The sequence below is a fragment of the Pleurodeles waltl genome, chromosome 9 (assembly GCF_031143425.1).
Source record: "Pleurodeles waltl isolate 20211129_DDA chromosome 9, aPleWal1.hap1.20221129, whole genome shotgun sequence".
Classification (NCBI taxonomy): Eukaryota; Metazoa; Chordata; class Amphibia; order Caudata; family Salamandridae; genus Pleurodeles; species Pleurodeles waltl.
The window spans coordinates 233,669,158-233,693,510 of NC_090448.1; the positions used below are offsets into that span (position 1 = coordinate 233,669,158).

General features: G+C 45.0%; 1 protein-coding gene across 1 annotated transcript in view; it reads left to right on the top strand.

Annotated features, from left to right (window-relative positions):
• NUP210 (nucleoporin 210) overlaps window positions 1-24,353 on the top strand; it is a 462,103-nt gene that overhangs the window by 86,448 nt on the left and 351,302 nt on the right. The window contains exons 4-5 of the mRNA XM_069206618.1: window positions 9,576-9,672; window positions 22,396-22,546. Of these exons, the coding sequence (XP_069062719.1) occupies window positions 9,576-9,672; window positions 22,396-22,546 (248 nt within the window). The remainder of the gene's footprint in view (window positions 1-9,575; window positions 9,673-22,395; window positions 22,547-24,353) is intronic.

Sequence of the window (24,353 nt, forward strand, 5' to 3'; positions counted from 1 at the left end):
GACTGAGAGACTCAGTCGGTAACTCTGATAGCCAGTGACGCAGCAAACTGTTCCACAGCAGAAATGACAATTTGGGAGTTTTGATCTTGGGGCATATTACAAATATATGTTCTACATATTAATAATATGTCCTACTTACTATAGCCCAGTGGAGGTGGGGGGCTGCCCTTGTAGAGCCTGAAGAGTCTGAAAAATGGCTCCATGAGTTAAAGAGTCACGTTAAAGATTGACGTGCAGAGGAGAAAGTCCAATCTCGGCCCCGCAAACTGGTTGATTCATTGAGCACCAGTGAACAGATATTTGTAACATCTATCATTTGCGGAACTTTGAAAGGGAAGAATTGCATCTCGAAGTGCATTTAATGAATTCCCAAGAGGATGGTGAAGGTGCAGTACTAGAGGAGACTGCTGGCCAGTTCTAAAGATCCCAGTTAACTGCTGTGGAGCTGGAAACACAGCAGCCAATCGGTAGGATTGTTTGACTTTCCTTGCATGGAGGGCAACATATTTTTATGGTGTCCTTGAAATGCATTTGATTTTCATGTCGCCTGAAAACCGAAAAACAAGGAATTTTAAAATTAAAAAGAAATTAATGGTATTAGCATGGGGATTTGATGAATATGTAAACGTGAGGTGGGAAGGCTTTTTCCATAATGATCCGTAAAATGGCGTGTCACGCTCCTGAAAAGCAGATTTAAAAAAAAATATATATACTCTCTAAAAGTAAAGCAGCCTGAAGGGAGGCATCCGTTGTTTGCTAAGTAGAGCGAAAGGTGGCCTTGTAACTGAAATGAGAGTACAGCACAGCCCCCTTCCTGTTAATCATTTCCCTCTTACCTGAGCCTCATAGTGATGTGCAGAGGATGGAGAACACTTCAGTAGCTGCCTCCGACCGCAAACACAGACGGTATCTTGATGTGCCCCTTCCTGCAGCTTTCCGCCTACGTGATTTACAACAGCCATGTTATCTGAAGGGAAGGTAAAGCCATGCAGCTATTGATGCTATTAGAAATGAGACCCTCGATCCTGAACTTCTAACCTCATCACTATTCACCAGCTTCTTGGGATCTCACTCCATCTTGGATCACTTCACTTCCATTATTCTCCTACCCTGGGTTCTAGTGTGCCTGAAACACGAATGGCGCGGTGAAGCTGAAGGATGGAAGAACCACTGCATTCAGTGTTTTCAGGTCCAGAAAAGAGGCGAAGATTTGTGTTAATTTATTCATTGATGGTGCTATTACTTGGATAAATTGTGAATTGATTAAATAACATTCTTAATACTGGTACACTTTGATAAAACTATCCATGTGTTGAAAAACAAAAGAACCATGGACTCTTTCATCACACTTTTTAGTGAATGGGGGGGGAATGGTGCTGCAGAAGCAATGAATATGATACTATTACTGTGACATTTTAGACAGTTGGCATTTAAGTTGTGCTAGTGATTTATTGGTTACAGAAAACAGATTTTCGTGCCTCGTTTCTTTTGTGTGTAAGACCAGCTGATGGGCATATTTTCTCATTCTCTCAAGATTTGTTACCGTTTCTAACATTCAAAGTCACAGTATTGCAAATTTCCTTTCAACAGAAACGGTTTCATTTATTTCAGAATATTTCCATGAGGACCGTATGACCCTCACCTCTCCCCAAAAGGTATCTTCAAGTGAAGGGACCGCGCTAACTCACTTTTGCAGGAAGCTGCTATGTGAAGATGGCCCTACTTCTGGTCATTTTAACTTTGATTCTCATACCCTTTCTTTAGTGTCCCAAAGATCAGCATTTACACATGTATTTAAACTTCCCTAGCATTTGCACAAGTATACATCCAGCCGTGAATTCTTTAGAGCTAATGAAAGCTAGATACATGATTTTATTTCAGCAAGCGAGGTAACAGGGAAACAGTTTTTAAAGGATGAAGTAAAAATGTTATGAAGAAGTGGGCCTATGTTTCTTCTCTACCGATATGTTTGCGAAATTTGATGGTCTTATTTAGCACACACCCAATTCTAAAATATACTGATTCTGTGAATATCAATACACTTAAACATATCCATCTAATTCATGCTCTTTTCCCCGAACCCTCCACCCTTTCCCCCCAACCTCTACTCTTTCCCCATACCCGCCAGTCATTTCACCTAATTAGGAGTGCTCTCTTAATACCGCATTAGTACTGTGCCTGGCAAAAGGTGATGGCGCAGAGTGCGGTATTGCAGGAGTGTAGTAATGGGACATCATTCAGATTTTTGCATATCATATCGAAATGGAGAATAATCGGGGGCAGCTCCTCCACAATGGCGGAGGAGCATCGTCCTCCTGGCCAAGAGCCAGGAGATGAAAAATAAAACAATAGTTGACCATCGTTTTATCTTTCATCTGCTTGCTCAGCCAGCAGTCCAGGGAGGGGCAATGCTGGGTAATGGGAGGTGGGAGTGGGGAGGAGGAGAGAGTAAATCCAAGTATGCATGCGTGTTTGGCCGGCCGTCTTGGCGCTGGCCAAATACCCAAGGGGACTTAGGTTTTGCCAGCCTGGCTGTGTTGAATATCTGGGCTGGAGATGGAGAAACTGCACAAACCCCCGGGTTGTGTCTGAGCGGCAGTCCAAGCCGCTCAGAGCAATACTGGCGCTGCTAGGTTTAACATTAAAGCAGCACCAGGTTTGCTGGGGAGCCTGTGCTGGTGTCCTGGCAAGTGCTGGGACACCACAAGAAGTGGAGCGACGAGTGAGGCAGCAGGAGACGGCAGGAAAGGTAATTAAAAAAAATATTTATACATATTTTTTTCTCGTCATTTTCATCCAACCCTGTCATACCCTCCCCCCCGCCCCCCTGCACCTCACCTTCTCCCCTCCCCCTTTGACATTTGTGGCTGCAGACACTGAGAATAGTGTCTCAATACTGCGTGTTTCCTGGTGTGAAACTCTGAAGATGCAGTGTTTTGCACTTGGAAGATTTCTGCTCTTGTTTACTTGGTGACAATCGCGCAGGGAAATCCACATGTCTAATGGTCACTTGTTTTTAATAGAAGACTCTTTTAATTAATTTTGAGCAAAGAAAGGAAACTCTGTTAAACAAAGCAGGTGAACATAGTTCAATGCACAAAGTCGACAATAGAGCTGAAGACCACATTAACCCATTTAAATCCAACATTGTCACGTGGGGACCCCTGTCACAGAATATCTACTTTTCCAATATGGATCAAGTAATCCGGTCTCTCATCCATGATATATTTGCTAGGGAGGAGGGGTGGTATCGTCAGTGGATTTCTATTTTGTACTTAGCAATGGCAATATACCAACAGTTAAAAATGAATTCTTGGAAAGAAGGGACTAAGATTTTAGTGTGTCCATAAATTGGGGGGGGCTTCAAATAAGTCCAGTTCAAGAATTTCTATAATGGTGTAACAAATCAATTAATGTTTAACAATTAGAAAGCCCACTACCACAGATGTATAGTTGCCATTCCTGTGCTACTTTTTCATGGGAAAAGTTGTGGACGGCACATTGTGATTTGGGATTTATAACTATTTTAATAAAGGGCAAATGTACCCACAGTGGTAAGTAGTAAGTTGACCTGTTATTGAAGTCCTTAATCAAGCCAATTCATAGGGGACCTGTTAAGTTCCCACCAAGCCTGTCAGGTTATGAGCCATGCAAACTTCCAGATATTTAAAACTCTGGACATGAAGTGCCAGTTAACTGCGTCTAGCCTCCACTAGCTGGAAAAAAAACACTGACTGCAGGCCGGACTCGTTGGTTGAGGTTCAAATAAAACACATCAACGTTTTCACTTAATGCCCTTTTGGATATTAAAGGAAGGCTCTACGCAAAACATTTCCCTCTTAAAGAACTGGAGTGGGGGAAAGCAGAGTAGCACTTATTTCAACCATTCCGAACTATCTTCTAGAAGAGCTGCACCACAGACAATAATTTGCTGACTTTTGTAATACTCGTTGATGAAACCATGAACGAAAATGATAAATTGCTGCACACATTCTTCATTTCAAAACTGCCTTCAGTAACACCAACAGAGGAAAATTAAATATTCTGCCACCACTAGCCTGTTTTAAGGGTAAAGTTCAAACTAAGGATGCATACTTGGTCCTCTTCTTTTCAACTTTTATCTGGCGGACATGATTGATGCATTTAACTGCCCCAGAATGTGTCCTACAAAGGTGGCTTGTCTGAAGGAAAGCATTCTGGAATATGCTGATGACACCCATATTACTTGATCAAGCAGCAATAGGGCTTCAACGATCCCTGGACGAACTAGAAAAATATTGCATCTATAATATCAAAATTCACGTTGCAGAAATCACCTTTGTCTGAAGTTTAACCAAGAAGGGACAGTAGCTAATTGAGGATGATAAAGTCTTAGCAACATCCAGCCACACAAAACATCGCTCAAACCTGCTGCCCTCTTCCTAACATCATACTATTGCAACTATTGTAGACGCTAACCAGACCACACATAGTCCAGTTTTGCTACGTCACAGAGGCCGAACTAATGCCTGTGCTATTCTGAGATGGGTTTGTTTTCAGTGTACTTTGACTGAATGGCTGGGTAAAATCCAGCCTAGCACATATCACTCCTTATTTCGAGTGCTGGTCGCGACTTCACAAGCACAATCCCGTCAGGAGTCAAAATTAACAAGATGCAAACTAATGCGCCAATCAAGTTTTCTTTACTTTAGAACCAAGGCTTAAAATGACACAACCTAATACCTTGAACTCCTTATTGTCTGTAATAATGATTAGAAAATCGGCATGTAAGGTATATTTAGACTCATCCATACAAGACCTGGAGCAGAAGAGAAAAGGATTAAGGTCCTCCCTTTTAATCTAACAGCCAGACACTTGAACAAACATGCAAAGCTGATATCACGTTTGCTCAACATGGACTGCTTTAGTGAAACAAATCTCATGCAAATCTAGGATTCACACTTTACAAACCCCCTGCTGCCTTTCAGTACGTGAAACCACCCTGGACACATGAGTTTAAAAGTCAATTGATGAGTTTCCGATTTGGTCTGATTCCACTAAAAGTCTTCTGGCAGGGTAGAATAGGGAACGGATCTGATCATTTAAGCTATCTATGTGGGACTGCTCTAGAAACTTTAACTCACATTTTCCATACTTGCCTCAATCTCGTTAAGTTGTGAAAATTCTGGCTTATGCCACTGTTTAGACCTTTAAATATTTGCACTTGTAACACAGTGGTGGAAGCATTCTTGAAATGGGAATTGAACCAGCTTTCATCAAAGAGCTGGGAAGCAATAATGTTGATGTGCCCCAGATGGCCTGGATCCATAAGGCCCATACAGCTGATCGGAAAATCTGGCATCTACAAAGATGATTAGAGTAACCTTTGGGCCATTCATAACTTCATTAACAGGAGCTGGGAACTGTATAGATTTTCCCAGAACTCCTTAGTTTAGGCCTCGGGCTATGACATCTAATATGTAGGTTAGTGTAAGGAGGATATGCCTTGGTTTCATGCCTGTGTATCTACATATGTGTATCCATGTCTACCATACATAACATTGTGCCTTAAGTCTCATACATTTGTCAATCATTGGGGAAGTCCATGTTGGAGGATTGGCCCTCAGATTAATTGAATTAGGGACATAGGAGCAGAGATGCTCACAAAGGACCAGGAACAACATTCTCCTTTAACAGTTGTTGCCACACAGCAGCCCTGTTCCCCTGTTTTTACCTGTGTGACTTGTCAGTGGAAAGGTTTTTTGTAGTAATATTACCACACCTTGAGAATCCGTGGTAAAACATGTGTGATGCAACCTATTATAGCTGTATTCCCCCAGGAAGCCACAAAATGTTCCCAAGAAGTGGTTCTCTTGCAGAAACAGTATGTCTCAGGAGTGTCATCTGGCAAACTGAAATACTACACTCCATTTCATTTTCTCATTCAGGCTTTTAACATTCCAGGACACTATCCAATAGTCCTATTATCTCCTCTAGCAAGCTATATTACATTAGGAAATTTCTCTTGAATGTCCCTCTTACCCGGTTGTCCTCTGCAAATCCTTGAACCTAAGGAAACAAACATTAATATTCTCCCCCAACTCTCCTGTACCCCATACATTTTCCTACAAAGCATCTGCCACCCTCTGTAAATGGGAAAATAAAATTTTTGCAACATGCCACGGTAGTTCCTTTTCAAGGATGATCATTATAGTTTGCAGGGTTAAGTGAGGTGGATGCTGGTCATGACATGTTTAACCTAGAAGCAAGTTAGTTAAGAACTCGTGATGTGAGGGTCAGTCTAATTTAGTGTACCTCATTACCTTCTTTTACCTGCAAGGTAAGTGATATTTTATAAAGTATATGTAGATGCAGGAAGAACAAAACAGTTCAAGGAATAATAGAATCCAGTCAGTGGTCACCTCCCTCTCCAGCCAGGTTCTCCTCTCTGGTGGCAGTGGGGATGGTGGAATTTGTGGTATCCTCCTCGAGTGACGTGACTCTCCTGAGGTTTAGCCCCCCTTGTTTCTGGCAGGTAATCTAGTAATCCTAACCACTCTCCTCCGATATTGGTGCCACTTGTGTGTTTTTATACCTGTGGTTCTTCACGTCTCCTGACTTGAGGGTTCTGGGTAGTGCACTGATTAATATTTTTACTCTCCTCTAACCAGTCCCCTGCCTCCTTGGGTGCATCAAAGAAAAAAGACTCTGAAATAAATAGGACCCTGACTTTGGCAGTGAATATGAGTTTATAAGGGACAATCGTGGCCCTCAGCTTTTGTTTAACCCCTTTGAAGAATTTCACACACACAAACCCAATAATGCATGTGTATGGAAAAGGATCTGACTGTCGGAAGGATTTTATTGTGATCTTTATAGTTAACTATTCTGGCAGTTAAAAGGTAAATTGGAGCAACCAGTAGGAACCTCCGTATCAGAGTCCTGTGGGCCCTTTTCACAATGTAACACATTCAGAGTCTGTCTTCTGGCGCCATTGTACATAGCCAGTTGTCTAAGAATTTTACACATGTCTGTACTCACTCCCCTATGGAATCTTATAGTGCAGATTTTATTTCTCCTGGCACGACCGTTTAGGATCCTCTACTCTCTTTTCCAGGGAGTTAGGTGTCTCGGATAGGTGCTAAATCGATGTTTGGGCCCTCATTCGAGCAAGTGTAACCTCCAATCTTCAGATGCTGTTGTCCTAAGTGGTGCAATTGGGGCCATCCATGAGTGAGAAAGCCCCCCTCCTTGCAAAAGGTCTAGTTGGGTCTACATTCATATCTCTGCGGGCTGTCGCATCACCATTTTTTCTGATGCCTACTTTATTTCAGCAGGGCCCATTTGGTACCACAAGTCTATTTCAGGTCTGGGTCAGTGGCCAAAATGTTATGTATCTTTCTTTAGAATGAGCTTCAGTTCTTTGTTCACTGTGCCGATGCGGGTTACTTAGTTTCCTGTCCACTTATATCCTGGTGACAAACCACCACCAGAGTCTACGCAACACACCACAGGAAACCAGGTCCCTCTGAATCACCCTGTTGCTTATTGCAGGCCCACAAGCCACCTCCATCTCTGCCAGAGTACCCATGCTTACCAGATGAACACTGAGCTGCCAGCAAAGAATCAGAGGTAAGATCTGAGGTTAGATACACTTGAACGCTTCCTGGGATGGGTCTGGGGAGGCTCCACACAGAGCGCCTGAGACGCCATACTTCACCAGCCACCATGCCAGTCATGTCTCACTTCCTGTCACTCAGGCACCTGACAACCAGACTCACTGGAGTGTGGTGCTTCACTTGAGCTTGGCCATCCTGTGCAGAAGGCTTAGACTATATTCCTGTTCCCCCAGGTCAGGCCAGCAGGGATCGCCGTTGATGATGCTCACTCTTCCAGAAGTCTCTGCCTTTCCCTGCTTGCCAAGGTGATTCCTTTACTACTTGATCCATTCCCGCTTGTGGCCAGTTCGCCACGAGACAGCTAAGGAGTTGCTATCCGGTGCCGAGCAATCCTCAACACAACTGCACAAATGAAGGACAGAATATATTGCCGAATGACTTGCTACAAATAAGGATAAAGCAGGGTTATTTTGGCTCTTCGGGCACCAAGGTGGGAGGCTCACAGTGGGATGTCTTCCATCTTGACTCGGTCAGTTTAATGCATCTTGAAATCCTGATGCAGGTGAATAGCAATATTTTGCACCCAAATCTGGATTCCTTTGTGGCTCGGAAAGAGACCAATAGTTTTTCAAGACATAAAGCTACCTTTTAGTTGTATTGATCTACAGTCCGGAAAATTAAAATTCAGGAAATGGTTCAGAACCAATCCACTATTATATGAAGCCATATCAGTTTGACTGGCTATAAATTGCCAATACAATTATGTTGCACCACAACCTTGTAATTTAGAGTGTCCAGAAACGATAAGGCATTAGATTCTGCAAAAGTGGAATAGAAATGTTGTAGAGAACTGTGGCAGTGGGGCAGCAAAATATCTCCACAGCATGTAGCCAATGGAGACACCTCTATGTATCGGTTAGAAGAAGACCAAGACATAATCAAGCACACTGCAAAGACATTTGTACTGGAGAAAACGTACGTGTAGAAGACTTCACTTTCGATCACAGATCCATTTAGCAGATCACAAACTATTGACAATAGGTATCATTAGGCATCACTGATGGTAAGCTACTGCAGAGGAGGTTCTAAGGCTTGCAATATGAGATTACAACATGCATTTCATTAGGTGGTCACAGTTCATCAAAGCGGGGGCATCACATTACAACTGCATGTACTCACTAATTCAAAATGGTGTCCATCCTATATCAACTTGAGGATAACTTGGTAAAATACAAAAGGGACCAGCTTAACTGTCTATACAGATATTACTAGAGGAAACAAAGTAGAACAAAAAAATTAGTACATGCACACAGTCCTGAAATCTTACTAATTCAGAATTGGAATACATTTTTGAGATGTATTACTCAAAACAGCAAATTAACCCCCCTGGCTGGGTCAGTTATATACAAGATGCTGAGCACAGTGTGCGTACTGTTTAACTAAGCCATGCAAACTGTACCAGTCCAAAACCTATGTAACAGTCATGGATGGTGTTCATATTGGAGTTAAAAAGAACACTATAAGGGTAAAAAAAAAAACTCTTTTGTATTGAGGATTGAGGAAACTGACAGATAATATAATACTAAATGTACAACAACTGAAAAATCAACCATGCAGGTAACAATAGTTTATACTAAGGGTAAAAAATAAACCTAAGTGTGATCATATTCAGGTCTGCAAAAGACTACAGTTAGTGTAACTCAGTGTAAGCGGAAGTCATGCAGGAAATGGTTTGTAAACCGTATTGGCAAATGTTGATGTAAAGGAGCAAAGCACTAAGTAATTAGAGGTAGTCACCATCTTACAATATGTTGTAAATAGGGAAAGTGAGAACACATGTGTAATAAGAAAGTAATAGTCTTAAGGCATAACTTAAGTATTTGATTGAACAATATATTTTGTTGCTTTTGACATCCAGTAATTGCATACATGTGTTCTCAACAATGTTCCTTACCATGGTTGTCATCTAATTTTCAGGAAATACCTTCAGTACCCTTGCAGGGTTGGCTTTTGATTGGACAGTTGTCAAAGATACAGAATCGGAGGGTTTCTCGGATATGCATAACACCCTACGGTAAGTGCTGACTACACTAATCTTAGCTGGTCTGTTGGCTCATAATTAAGATTTGCTAACTACTGGTTACTGAGTCTATGAAATAATATTTTCTTTGAGACAATATGCTAACAGTGAGGTTCATAGTATGTCGGAAATGGTGACCAATTAGGTTGTTTTTGTTTCTTAATGTTGTTGATTCAAAGATGCAACTTTGAGTACTGCTTGGTTGGAGGAGTTTTTTTATGCAATCATAGTTAGGCTGTAGAAACTTTAAGAAGCAAAGTAGACCATGTTTGTGGATATGTTCAGTCTTTTCTGGTTTAGTCTAGAGACGGCTTTGGGTGTCTCACCAATCTCTTGTTTTCCAAGAAATTAATACTACAAATGTCTATACAAATGCATACATACAGAAGCATTCAGTCAGTTTTCTTCTATCATTGATTGTTCGAGTATGTAAGAAGTCAAGTCGGAGGGATCCAGACAGGCAGGGTCTCCTGGGGCATCTGTTACTGTGAACCCCTTAACTGAGAGCCAACTACCCAAACCTAGCACTTGACTCTCAAGGTAGTGAGGCAAACCAGTCCAAGGGTCATGCAGGGGGGAGGTGCTGTGGTCTACAGAGTCACAACTCAGCAATCCCACACATTATACCAAATACATTTTTGTCTAGTAAACAAGTTTTCTTATGAAAAGGAAAATTGCTATATTACACACATTACTATGTGCTACTTACAATTAACAAATATATATGTTAACTGTTGGTAGATGGAAATGCCTTTGACATCCTTAAAATGGTCTCACAACCAACACAGAACTCCTGCTAAAGCAAGGTCTCATGGGCTTGATGCCTCCCTAAATGTATCTTAAAAGTTGTGCAAGTGTAAATAGCACTCATATATTCTAAAGGAGAGTAGAAGAGGGTATTACTGCCCCTTTTAACAAGATGTTCAAAGAAAAAAGTGAAATAAAGATAGATTACATTTGCCCTTAACCCTAATCCTTCAAGATGGAACTCTTGCTGCATTTAGTGAACTGTAATGCTAAGCTGCCAGATTTGGTTTAGTTTTCTTAAATCCTCTTTGTTCATTGATTGTAGAAATTAAACCCCTTGTTGCAATCTGTTTTCTGATGTTTCCAGGCTAGGTAAGTCTTAATGTGCATGTCCCGTCAGGTGCTGTACACATTTGTGTGGCTACATCACTTCTCTAGTCACAACTAGGAGTGCTGCAATCATTCCATCACAAAGGCTCAAAGATTGCGCTTTCCTATGTTACTCTGTATTTCTCTGTGTTGTCTCTCTTCCTAGCCAGATTTGGTGTGCCTTTGCTCTGGCTATGTTTTGCAGATTTGTATAAGACACTATAACCCGGGCAGGTATCCTGGCGCTGAGCAAGTGTGAGTCTAAGCACACTTGGGGCCTAGTGGGACTATCCGAAAAGCCAGGTCTTGAGCATCTTGCAGAATTCAAGAAGTGAGCAGGAGGCTCTTTCGTGTAGCAGCAGTTTGTTCCATACTTTAAGAGTGATGTAGGAGATGACTTGACTGCTGGATCTGTTTTTCCATATGTGTGGTGTTTGTGCAATTAGGAGTCCAGAATGGCTGAGTTGCCTGGAAGTTTGTGGAAGCAGACAAGATCATTGAGGTATTCTGGGCTATGTAGTGCCTTGAAAGCGTGGGTGTGGGTGTGGAATTTGAATTGTGCTCATTTGTGAATTGGGAGCCACTGGAGCTCCTTCAAGGGTGGTGTGATTTGAGTACAACATGGGAGGTTGAGAGTGACTCTGGCCCCCGAGTTCTCAATAGGGTACAGTACCTCGGAAGACAATGAGGAAACAGAGGTGTTGCATGGAGTTGATGAGGTGTCACTGGGGTCGGTGCACCGTCTGTTCTTACCGCCACCTGGAAGGGGAGGGGAGGTGTCAGTTCCTTACTGCTATGCAGGTGAGGTGAGGCGTTGGTTCCTTACGGTTGCGGGGGAGGTGGTGGGCGTTGGCGGTGAGGTGTCCGTTCATTACAAGGCAGGGTCAAGGAATTCAGCAGATCAAGACGTTGACTTTGATGTGCTGTGAGCACAATACGGGGCCACAGGTGCTATGGTGGAGCTGGGCAACACAAACCTTGGTGACACAGAGCGCTGAACTCAAGCTGTGGTGGGACTTTAGAGGTGCTGTGCTCCAGTGGCATTGGTCACAGTCGTTGCACTCAGCGGGGACTATGGCTCACGTGCAGACAGCAGCACGGAGTTGGGCACAGGTTCTGAAGTCGCTCTGGAGTCGATGTTCTTGGTTGCACTAGAACTCATTCCCATGGGTCCTGGAAAGCAAAGTCCCATCCTTTCACTCACAGGAATGAAGCAGCAGGTCAGCATAGCAAAGCAACAGACAGAGTCAGTCCCTCCTGCAGCATCCAGCTCTTCTTCCTGGCCGAATTTCCTCAGTTCAGAAGGATTCGAACTGTGGTGTCAGCGGTCCAGTACTTCTACTCATTTCTGTTTTTGAAATAGGCACACTTCAAAGAGACGTTTTTGTAGTGCACAAGACACTGTCTTTCCCTGCGCTGGCCCCAGGCACACTCCAGGGGCGTGGAGACCGCTTTGGGTGAGGACATGCACAGCCATATTCAGGTGCCCCTGTCAGCTTCCCCCACCACTCTAGCTCAGGACGGTCTGTCAGCCTGATGATGGGTCATCAGGAAATGCAGGGCACACCTCAGCTCTCTTTGTGTGACTATCTAGAGTGACTACACAAACAACCCAACTGTCATCCTCACCCAGATGTATTTTCAGTAGACCGGCAGAGGCACAGAATGGTTAAGCAAGAAAATGCCCACGTTCTAGAAGCTGCATTTTCAAACTTACAATTCAAAAACCAACTTCACCAAAATATGTATTTTTATATTGTGAGTTCAGAGACCCCAAACTCCCTATCTCTGTTTGCTCCCAATTGGAAATTACACTTAAAAAAAATGTCAAGGCAACCCCAATGGTCCCCTATGGGAGAGATAGGCCTTGCAATAACAAAAACTGAATTTAGCAGTATTTCACTATCGGGACATGTAAAACACACCAGTATATGCCCTAGCTTTTAAATATACCGCTCCCTGCCCATGGGGCTGCTTTGGGCCTACTTTAGGGATGACCTGCAAGTAGTAAAAGGGAAAGTTTGGGCCTGGCAATTGGGTGCCCTTGCCAGTTTGAAATGGTAGTTTAAAACTGCGCGCACAGACACTGCAGTGGCAGGTCTGAGACATGTTTACAGGGTTACTTGTGGGTGGCACAATCAGTGCTGCAGGCCCAGTAGTAGTATTTGATTTACAGGCCAAGTCACATATAGTGCACTTTGTTAGGGACTCACTAGTAAATCCTATATGCCAATCATGGATAAACCAAACACCAATGCAATTTAGACAGAGAGCATATGCACTTTAGCACTAGTTAACAGTTGTAAAGTGCCCAGAGTCATGAAGCCAACAAAAAATGGTCAGAGAAAATAGGAGGAAGAAGGCAAAAGGTTTGGGTATAACCCCACGAAAAGGGCCAGGTCCAACAAATTGTCTGCAGCATTCTGGTGAGTTTCTTGTTAATCCAGGCATAGATGGTTTGCTGTAGTACAGCTTGCTTGTGACCAGGGCGTGTGATGTTTTTTTTGGGTGATGATAGGAGCCATTTGAAAATCATCCTCTGCATTTATTGGGTGCTCATGTTGGGTTTGCTTTCAGTAGAGATCCTGAGGGTCTTGGTAGTGGTTGGGGGAGGGGGGTTGTTTGTCCTACCTCAGGTGGCTACCAGGTGGAGACCCACAGTGAGGTACTCTTTCAGGAGATCACAATGTCGGTCTTCTTGATGTTCAGCTTTAGACAGTTGGTCCTACCCAGTGGACAATTACAGTCATGCAGTCTTTTAACTTGATTTAGGTAGTGTGTATTGTTCTTGAGGGAGAGAATTATTTGTGTGTCTTCGGTGTAGAAGAGGACATTGATGTTGCTAGACAGAGGGATCATTTATGTGTTGAAGAGGTCCGGATCAGAGCACATCCTTGCAGACGTCTGCAGTTGAGGTTCCGGGCATCTGAGGTGTCCGTGCTAGATTGACTGACTAGATTCTTTGATTCACGAAGGAGCAGCCCAAACAAAGTGGTGTCCTTGAATTCTGTTGTTGTGGATGAGGGTGGAGACCATTTCAAAGACTGCTGAGTGGTTCAGGAGGAAGAAGGCCGCTTTGTGTCCTCTGTCCAGAGTCATGCTGATGTCATCCCTTGTGGGCATGAGGGCAGTTTCCGTGCTGAGAATAGGTCTGAAACCAGACTGAGTGGTGTGAAGTAGTTGGTGGTTGTTGAGGTATTCGGTGAGTTGTCTGTAACTGATTTTTTCAAATACCTTAGTTCGGAATGGTAACATGGAGTTTAGTTTGTAGTTGGTGCACATTGAAGGGACAGCAGAAGGTTTCTTGAGTGATAAGAGGGCAGTTGCGTGTTGCCAAGTATCTGGGAAGATTGCAGAAAAGATAGAGGCATTCCAAATGGGTGTGAGCATTGTTTTGATGGGTTGTAGTCCTCTGGAGTAGATGTAGTGGTGACAGGGGTACGATGGGGCCCAGGAGTGGATGGACTTCATGGTAAGGGCAGTATCTTTGGGGGTGATGGTTGCCATGTGTTAGCATTGGCTCTTTGGTAAGCTTTTGTAACTGGCAGTGATTTTGTTGCTGAATAATTGAGAGAGATTGTTGCAGAGGTCCTGTGAAAGGGTGATCGAGTTTGATGCAGCTGATGGTGAGTGCTGGGATCTATGCAGTCTGCCAGGGCAGTGGATTTGATGGTCAGGATCATTTGGTGGTAGTGTCTTAGGACAGTTTTGAACATGCTTCTGTCTGCAATACCCTACTCCACTTGTTTGCTGTGGTGTTCCATTAGTCTGAGTTCTTGATTCTCAAAACCTTCAGTGAAACAGGCATCAGTCCTTGTGCTAATCCCACTGGTTCAGGCCAACTAGGGCAGGACAGAAAATAACCCGGAAGGATGGATCAGCGTGGATACCAAGGGTAATTTTACAGCAAATCCTAAACACTGACATTTGTTGAGGGTCCAAACCACAGACCTGCAGTCTGCTTTGGCAGAAGGTGCTGAGGCCCAGCAACAGGTGCTGTGGTTGAAGAACTGTCTGATATTAAGGAAAGTCTGCCATCATCAGTGCATGTGTTGTTTGACAACATCATGGAATGATCCTTTGTAAGAGACTGAACTCAGATTTAAGCTGGATATGTTAGAGAGTAAGAGATGAGCGTTTCACAAAAGTAAGTAGGGGGGTTTATCAGTTTAATGACTCAATGAACTAAACATAAAGCTATGAAGATGACTCTCTTGGCAATCGGAAGCCAATACATTATAGTGAGACGATGAGGCTTAAGGTAATGAGGCGTGTCCAAGATGGTGGAGAGAGTAGTTCTCTGCTCTGCTGTAGCCTGCTGTACAACAACATTCATCCTCATCCTGAGTATCCCCGAGCAAGTGTTGCCTCTCAGAGGTCCCTGGAGATCCGCAGGCACCCCTGCCACCGAACACTACTCAAGGATAGCCCAGAGACTGCGTTCTTGTGGCCGAACCCAGGGCGATGAGGACCTCGTGGGGGTGAAAGGATAGTCGACGGGAGCGGACCAGATGATCCATGGTGGAATCAACCACCAAGAGCCCTTGCCCACTGAAGAGGACGGCCCAGAGGTGCTGCGGGAGGAGTAGTGGCGATCTCTGGCGGAGGACTACGCAGAGCTCTTCAGTTAATCCCCTGGGTAGTGCGGCACTGTGTGCGTGAGGGGTGAGGTGCTTGGCCGGTGGGGCCGGCACCCCAGTACATCATTTGACAGCCTGGAGCTCCCTCTGGCGGGGATGGAGATGTGGTCCCGGCTGCTGGCCCAGGTGTGAAGGAGCACTGAGAGATGAATGGGATTCTAAGAGCCCTTCTCTGGGAGGTACTCACTGCTGAGCTGAATTTCGGCATCTTGAATTAGAATTAGATAACCAGGAAGCCGGGGTGAACCAACAGTCCCAAGATGCTAGGGTGGAAAAGCAGCCGAATGGGTGGAACGCCTTTGCTGCCTCGACTACCGTACTTATATGATTAAGATGCACACTACACAGGACAAAGTAGGTCGTTTGTTGGCCTAGTTAGCGAACCCTACCACTTAAGGCATCCCCATAGTTGAAATACAGATGGACTTGTTTCACAGACAAAGGGACATTAATGGGGAAAATATTATTTATCCCTTTTCCAAAGTAAATCTCAGGTCGCCTCCAACAACATCAATACCTTTCTGACACCACTTACATTCCCAGTATTAACATTGGAGGAATCAGACCAGATGAGCAGTGACATCACCTTGCTGGAGGTGAAAGCATCTATTAAACGCATAGCACGAGGGAAAACTCCAGGTACCGACGTGTTCCTCGTTAGGTTCCATGCCGACAATGCTGAACGGCTTTCGCCCCTGTTGGTGTAAGTATTTAAGGAGTCACGAACACTGAAAGTGCTCCCTTCCACAACTAGGGAAGCCTTAATCGTACCCCTATTAAAAGCTGGAAGACAGCAACATGATATAAAGGGGCATCGCCCCTTGTCAATTCTAAATGTAGACTACAAGATATTAAGTAGAATCCTAGCATCCAGACTTCTACAATGTATGCCTAAGCTGATTCATAAAGATCAGACAAGTTTAATACGGGCCGTAATACGGCATTAAATATTCGATAACAAGTTTATCTTGGAGAAAGCTCCACGCATTGCACCCCGTTCTGCCATTTTCACAGTGGATGTCGAAAAAGCTTTCAACAGCCTGGAATGGAATTACCTGGCTGAAGTAGTTTAACATTTCCACCTGGGTGATGTTTTTTTGCACTGGGTTCAATTGCTCTAGGCATGTTCAAATGCCCGAGTTTTGACCGGCAAATACATCTTGCCGAGTTATGAGATTGAGCGCGGCACCAGACAGGGCTGCCCTCTCTCACCATTGTTATTTGCTTTTGCAGTAGAACCCATGGCGCTGAGAGCCTGACAGGGTCCTAGGGATCCCTCAGTATATTGCTCTCTACTCCAACAACATCCTGCTGTTTCTCCAGGATGGCCATCTGGATCTGATAAGTGCCTGGACTTTATTGGAAGAGTTTGACTTTGTCAGGCCTCAGGGTCAACTGGTTGAAATCCAATTTATTTCCGATCTGCCCTGGTATACCGCCTCCCCCAGCGTTGGGCAATGTGGTTTGCGAGCCCAACTTCATAACATATCTCGGAATGAGAATCTACCAGGCTCCTTCTGAGATTTTGGAGGGTAATGTCCACCCGGTGGTTAGCGCATTGAAGCTAATCATGGAGTTCTGGAGCGAACTCCCTCAATGTGTGATGGGGAGAATTGCAGTACTGAAAATTATCACATTGCCCTGATTACTCTATTATTTCAGGACTTAACCTACGAAAATCCCTTTTGCACTCATTGAAGACCTAAATTTATTGTCCATCACCTTTGTGTGGGGGTCGGGCCGCAGACAAGTGGCGCTTTCCACACTGCCACGACCTATGGCGCTGGGGGGGCCTGGCAGCCCCAGACATTGAAACTTACTATCTTGCTGCACAAATGTAGTACTTTGCGCAGTGGTTAAGGGGTCACCAGTACCACACCTATGACAGACGCTTGGGGCTCCGGATGATTCCTTGCTGCTTCATCTCCTCCTGGGCTTGAAAAGGCCACACCAAGCTACTACTGGGCTTTATGGGGAGGTGGAGTACCGTTTGCATAGGTGTTTGCAGAGAACTAAGACCAAAAGGCCATATTACCCAGACTTTCTGATTATTTGTCTACCCTTCCACTAGGGAACAATTGGCAGTGGCTACCACAACTCGGAGAGGCAGTGATAGCCACTGTAGGGGAATTATTAAGAGATGACACATTGCTGCCATACCCAGGTTTACTCATGGAATTCAACTTACCACCTCACCTTTTTCTTGTTCATAGAGCACTGACAGCAGCAATAAGAACCCCTGCAATGCACAATGGGTGCACCTATTTTGTGATGGCGGCTGGCACATTCAAGGCAATTACATACCTCTATTGGAGGATATGAATAGACTGCAGCTGTTAGTAATCCCCAGACAGAAATGGGTAACCCTATATAGGTAGACCTTTTGAGGATAATAGGTGGGACATTTCATTGGAACGAATACCAAAAATATCGAGAAATGTAAGGTTTAAGCGAATTAATTTTTACTTATTACACAGAGTTTACCTAACACAGAGTAAGATAAATCGACTTTTCTACCTTGCGGAGGCAAAATGCCTGAGATGCGGCCTTCTTTGGGTGAATTTTATTCATACGCTCTGGTCCTGCTCAATGATCACTGCATCCTGGCAGGAGTTCATGGACACCCTCTCGGAAATAGTTGTAAGAGACAATCACCAGAGACCGTTCCTACTGCCTGTTGAGTGACCGTCAGATTTGTAGATTTGGGCCTCATCAATCAATCAAATCAATCAAATTATTTGTTGAGCATGCTACTCACCCGGAAGGGTCTCAAGGTGCTGGGGGTGAAGTGGGGGGTGCTACTGCTTGAAGAGCCAGGTCTTTAGGTGCTTCCTGAAGGTCAGGAGGTCTTGGGTCTTACGTAGGTTGGCGGGGAGTGAGTTCCAGATTTTGGCTGTGAGGTGGGTGATGGATCTGCCGCCGGTTGTGGTACGGTGGATGTGAGGGACTGTTGCGAGGGCGAGGTTGGCGGGGTGGAGCTGGCATGTCGGGATGTGGAAGTTGAGTCGATCGTTGAGGTAGTCCGGTGTCGTGGACAGCTTTATGAGCATGGATTAGGATTTTGAAGATGATCCTTTTGTCGATGGGTAGCCAGTGGAGGTCCTTGAGGTGGGCAGAGATGTGTTTGTGGCGAGGGAGACTGAGGATGAGATGTGCTGAGGCTTTCTGGATGCACTGGAGTTTTTTCTGGAGCTTGGCCGTTGTTCCCGCGTAGAGGGCGTTGCCGTAGTCGTCTGCTGCTAATGAGGGCGTGGGTGACCGTTCTTCTGGTTTCTACGGGAATCCACCTGAAGGTCTTGCAGAGCATTCGAAGGGTGTTGAAGCATGAGGACGAGATGGCGTTGACTTGCTGGGTCATGGAGAGTTAAGAGTCTAGTATGAAGCCGAGGTTGCGTGCGTGGGTGGTTGGTGTTGGAGGTGACCCCAGGGTGGCTGGCCACCAGGAGTTGTCCCATGCTGACTTGTTAGGGCCGAAGATGATGATCTAGATTTTTTTTTTTCTGACTTCAGCTTGAGGTGGCTTGCTGTCATCCAGTTAGCAATAGCAAGGAGTCTGGTGTGGAGGTTGTTCTTGGCGGTTGCGGGGTTCCTTGTGAGGGGGAGGATGAACTGGGTGTCATCAGCGTAGGAGATGATGTTGAGGCCATGGAATTGCACGATGTTGGCTAGCGGAGCCATGTAGATATTGAAGAGGGTGGGGCTGAGTGAGGATCCCTGGGGGACTCCGCAGATGGTTTTGGTGGCCTTTGACCAGAACAGGGGGAGATGCACTCTCTGTGTTCTCTCGGAGAGAAAGGAGGTGAGCCAGTCCAGGGCTCTGTGGTGAATTCCGGCATCGAAGAGGCGTGTGCTGAGGGTTTGGTGACAAACGGTGTCTAAGGCTGCAGAGAGATCGAGGAGGATGAGGGCAACAGTTTCACCTTTGTCTAGTCTGGTCCTGATGTTGTCGGTGCAGGCGATGAGGGCTGTCTCTGTGCTGTCGTTTTTTGTGGAATCCTGACTGGGAGACGTCAAGTAGGCTGTTGTCCTCCAGGAAGCGGGAAAGCTGGTTGTTGACTATCTTCTCTATGACCTTTGTGGGAAAGGGGAGTAGGGAGATAGGTCAGTAGTTTTTGAGGTCTTCGGGTCGGCTTTGGGCTTTTTGAGTAAGTGTGTTTCCATCTTTTCGGGAAAATGGCGGTCTCGAAGGAGCTGTTGATGATGGTCCGGAGCTGGGGAGCGATGATTTGGCTGGCCTTACTGAAGACTTAGTGAGGGCAGCGGTCTGCGGGGGAGCCGGAGTGGATGGTGCTCATGGTTTTGGTGGTTTCCTCATTGTTGGTGGGGGTCCAGGCGCTCAGTTTGTTGGTGAAGCAGGGTACAATGGGGTCGACATGTCGGTGGTGGGGGACGGCGTTGCGAAGCTTCCATGAATGTCTGTGATCTTGCGGTGGAAGAAGATGGAGAGGGAGTCACAGAGGTCTTGTGAGTGGGGAGCGTTGGTGGAGCAGGACTTGGGGTTGGTGAGTTCCTTGATGATGTTGAATAGCTCCTTGCTGTTGTGTGTGTTGTTGTCAATTCGTTCTTTCTAGAAAGATCTTTTGGAGGTCCGGAGGAGCTGGTGGTGTTTGCGCATGGTTGCTGTGAGGGCGGTGAATTTGCTCTCTGATTGTTCTTAGCACCAGGTTTTCTCAGCTTTCCGGCATTCTCGTTTGGAGGCCTGGAGGTCTGCGGTGAACCAGGGAGCTTTCTTGTTGGCGCGGGTGTTGTTGGTTTTCTTGAGTGGAGCGAGGGTGTTGGCGCAGTCGTCGAGCCACTGCTTGAGGTTGAGAGCGGCGGTGTTGGGGTCGCTGGTTTTGGGTGGTAGGGTTTGGGCAAGGTTGGAGATCAGTTGTTCTTTGGAGACCTTGTTCCACCTGCAGTGAGGGAGCGGATGCTGTTTGTGGTGGGCTTCAGGAAGGAAAAAAGAACGCAATGGTGGTCGTCCAGTGAAGTTCGGTGGTGTGGGTGAAGGTGATGTGGCCGCTGAAGGACAAGATGGCGTCGAGCATGTGTCCAGCTGAGTGGATGGGCGAGGTGACCAGTTACTTGAGGCTGAGGTTGACGAGGTTGTCCAGAAGGGCAGCGGAGTTGCAGTTGTTGGTGTTCTCCAGGTGGAAATTTAGGTTGCCAAGGAGCAGGTAGTCCGAGGAGGCGAGGGCATGGGAGCCGATTGTGTTGACGATGTCGTTGCAGAATTTGGAGCGGGGGCCTGCTGGTCTGTAGACTAGGGTTCATCTCAGGGTGGTGTTGATGTGTATCTGAAAGTGCAGGTGTTCTGCGGCATCTGGGGCGTCTGTGTCGGTGGAGATCCTGATGGTGCTTTTGTGTATAATGGCGATTACTCCTTCTGGTTTGTTGATAGTCTCTTCGGGTGATATTCTAGCTCTCAGGGATGGCTATGGCGATGTCTGGTTCTGAAGAGGGGTTCATCCATATTTCGGTGAGTAAGGCGATGTCAGGGGAGGTTGACGTGAGTAGGTCCCAGAGCATAATGGCGTGCTTGTGGACGAAGCGGGTGTTGAGGAGGATGCAGTTGAGATGGTTGGGGTGTCTGGCGTTGTTGTGGTGCTTGGGGGCTTGATTGCTGGTGAAAAGACACGAGCGTCAGGCAAAGGGTCCATAGGAGTGCCTGGGGGTGGCCTGGGTGCAGGAAGTGGGCCGGCCGGGGTTGAGTGCGTGGAGCACAGCGGTGGTGTAGTGGCGTCTGGAGGCATGGGAGTGGCAGGGTGACAGACGCTGGGCGCGGTCCAGGCGTGGACGGGCACAGACGGGCTTGCCCCTGGCGCACCTATGGTGCGGCCGCCATTAAAAAGGGGAGGTGGGAGGGAGGTGCAGCTGGGAGGCCGGAGGGTGTGGCGAATGTGGGCACGAGGGGGGCGGGGCCGCAGGGAACGCAGCGGCGGGAACGGGAACCAGGCAGAAATAGGCAGCAAAGCAGAAAAAAAGGCAGAGACTGCAGAAAAGGTAATATGTAGAAAAACGGCACAAAAAAACAGACAGGATAAACACACAAGCCAAACACAAGACCACTAGACACCAGGGATGAGCCTCAGGTGGGTGCCTGCGGGTGGTGGAGGGTCTTGAACTCACGGCAGCAGTGAGGGCAGGGTCCGGAGCATAAGGGCAATCCAGTGGAGCTGCTTGTCGCGCAGAGTGGTTCCTGGCCTTAATTCAGGTCATCCTGGCTAAGAGCGAGATAACCCGTAATTGGAAGTCGACAAGAGGGCCAAAAGTGACAACATGTGAGAGGGAACTATTGAAATGGGCAGATTATGAGGGTGAAGCCCTATTATTGGACGCCCACCGTGACTGCCGTCCCCAGGAGGGGGCCAGGGCATGGATGGGGCTGGTAGAGGAACTTAAAAAAGCAGTATCTACTCAGGCGTCCTCCCCAACACACTCCAAATAACATCACTGGATCAATGGGCTAATGGTGGTGTGTGGTCAGGGCCTAGATTCCTTACATATGTTACTATACGTTTTCACATTGGGTTTTGAAAGTTGAATCATACCACTGCACATTGCTGCGTGTATGGGGGGTAGGGTTGCGGGAGGGAGATGAGGCAGGTTAAGTGGGATTGCCACGCAAAACATAAATCATGGGGTGGATCAGTTAAGGTTAAAAGGAAACACAATCTCCACAAACATGGATTGCAAACAATCATTTACATTTATGCAGCTGCTCAGTATTCACATTGTGGGCTTCTTTTTATGTCTGGCCTTTGAGAAGCTTTAGCTGTGATCGTTCTTTAAAAAACATACATAGAATACATAAAGAAAGGGCCTTTTGACCAGCACCCTGGTTTTAGATAGGATGTGGTCATTTGTGACCCGTTTTGAACTTAAATCTTAAAATATATTTGCATATTACAAATGCATCTTTTTTTTATTACCTGAAAGCGCTACATTTGTTTCTTAATAAGCAACATTTGTTTTGCAGGATTCTGAAATTTGTAGAATCTACATACACACCACCATCCTATATTACAGAGATGGAAAAGGTTGCAAAGCAAGGCGATACTGTTTTGGTGTCTGGAATGAAAACTGGCAGTTCAAAGCTCAAAGCCAAAATTCAAGAAGTTGTCTATAAGGTGATTTCCCATCATTTTTTTTTTTTTTGTTACTTTGGAGGACACTGTGTGAATGGGTTATGTTCTTATTTCACCTTTTTCGGAGACTTTCTTTCATTCATCCCACTCTTAACTACTAGAGTATTCGATAATAGGAAAAGGTTGGATGCCCTCTCAATGACTATTTAATAGAAAATGTATAATGTAGCTCAGGACAACTGTACTGTTTAATTGTGTGTGGTTCTGGCTTTAAGTGTTTTGTTCAATATTACATGTTTTGCGTCAAACGAATGACAAATTGTTTTTGTAGCAGTTGGCTGCTAAATGTTGTTTTGTATGTTTATAATTGGCCTTAGATCTGCTGCATTTTCCAATTAAATTAGGAACCCAAAGCATAGCAGGTAGGTGACTGTGTGACTGGCATTGGAATTGGGATGAAATTAAATTTGAATGTGTTCTATATTTTTTATTTTAGGTTGCAGTGTCTTTTAATAGGTAAATTCAAAATAGCTTGCATTGCATTGATCCAAAAGTATCACCTCGACAGAATCTATTTTGTACCAATCAATTGTTGAAGCATGTATTTCTACACCTGGTTCCATAGTTATAAATGTTGTTATAAATACTATAGATGGTATCTGATTAACTTGAAAAACAGAGTGGTGATCATGCTAGTGTGAGTGAGTGTGATTGTGCGTGCAAATAAACCTTTATAGGTGGTGTATGAATGCTCTTGAAAGAGAATGTAATGATTGGTGTTCATATAGACACATACTAAAAGTAAGAAGCTTCAGTTTCTGAAGAACCCGGCGAAGTAGATTAGTAAAGAGCAGGAAATTATGATTTTAGGGAGTTGATCTTGGTCTATTAACAATGAACACTTGATTACCATAGGCATGCAACCAAGTGTTACCACAATGCTGTATTATTTGATCTCTGGATGATATCATTTCCAGAATGATTGTTATGTCTCTTGTTAGCTACGCTTTTAGTTTCTTCCAAAAATCCTTAAATATATAGACACAATAATACATTGATGCAAGGACATTGAGTCAACTATCTGTATCCATTCATGAGGTGACATTAACATTTTGCTGACACCCACCATAGCATACAACATGAGGTAAAGGGTCAGGCACCTTCATGGGGCAAAGGGTCATCCACTTTCAGCCATAGTGCAGCGTATTGTGAGTGATGGCATTTTCCTTGTGTACGATGAAGACATCTGCCATAAATGTAGTCCCCATTTCCAAAGGGGACTGTTTAGTTTGTGTGTTATTTTTATATAAACTTTTTTTACTTTTTTAGGAGGCTCCAGCAGCACTACAGTCAGTACTACTGTGTTTGATGGCCATCATTTTGGAAGTGGACTTTGTAGGCCATTTTAAGATAGCTGCCAGTGTGCACGCAGAAAGGTGGCCATCTTTGAATGGTTTTTATTTTACTTTAAAAAAATAATTTCAAAATGACTCCTATGCCTTACCACACATGTGGACATATGGTTGGCGGTCCTTGAATGTTTTTTGTGAAATCTATTGCAGAAACCATTCCAAGATGGCTGCCTGTGGTTGCAGATGAATGTGGATGTATGAGTGGCCTCTTGGAATGGTTTCTGTCAAACCGAATATTGAAAGCATTCATTGATTTTAATCATGTGTTCTTCTGTTTAGCCAGTCTTTCCTTTGATGGTACTGAATGTGAGTAAGGTGAGCGTATTAAAAGTTGAGTCTGAGAGCCTCATGATAGTGTAAAGGTCACTCCAGTGCTTCAAGCCACCACATGGTGGAATGTGCTGAAAGGATAACAACTAACTTTACTACTTACTACG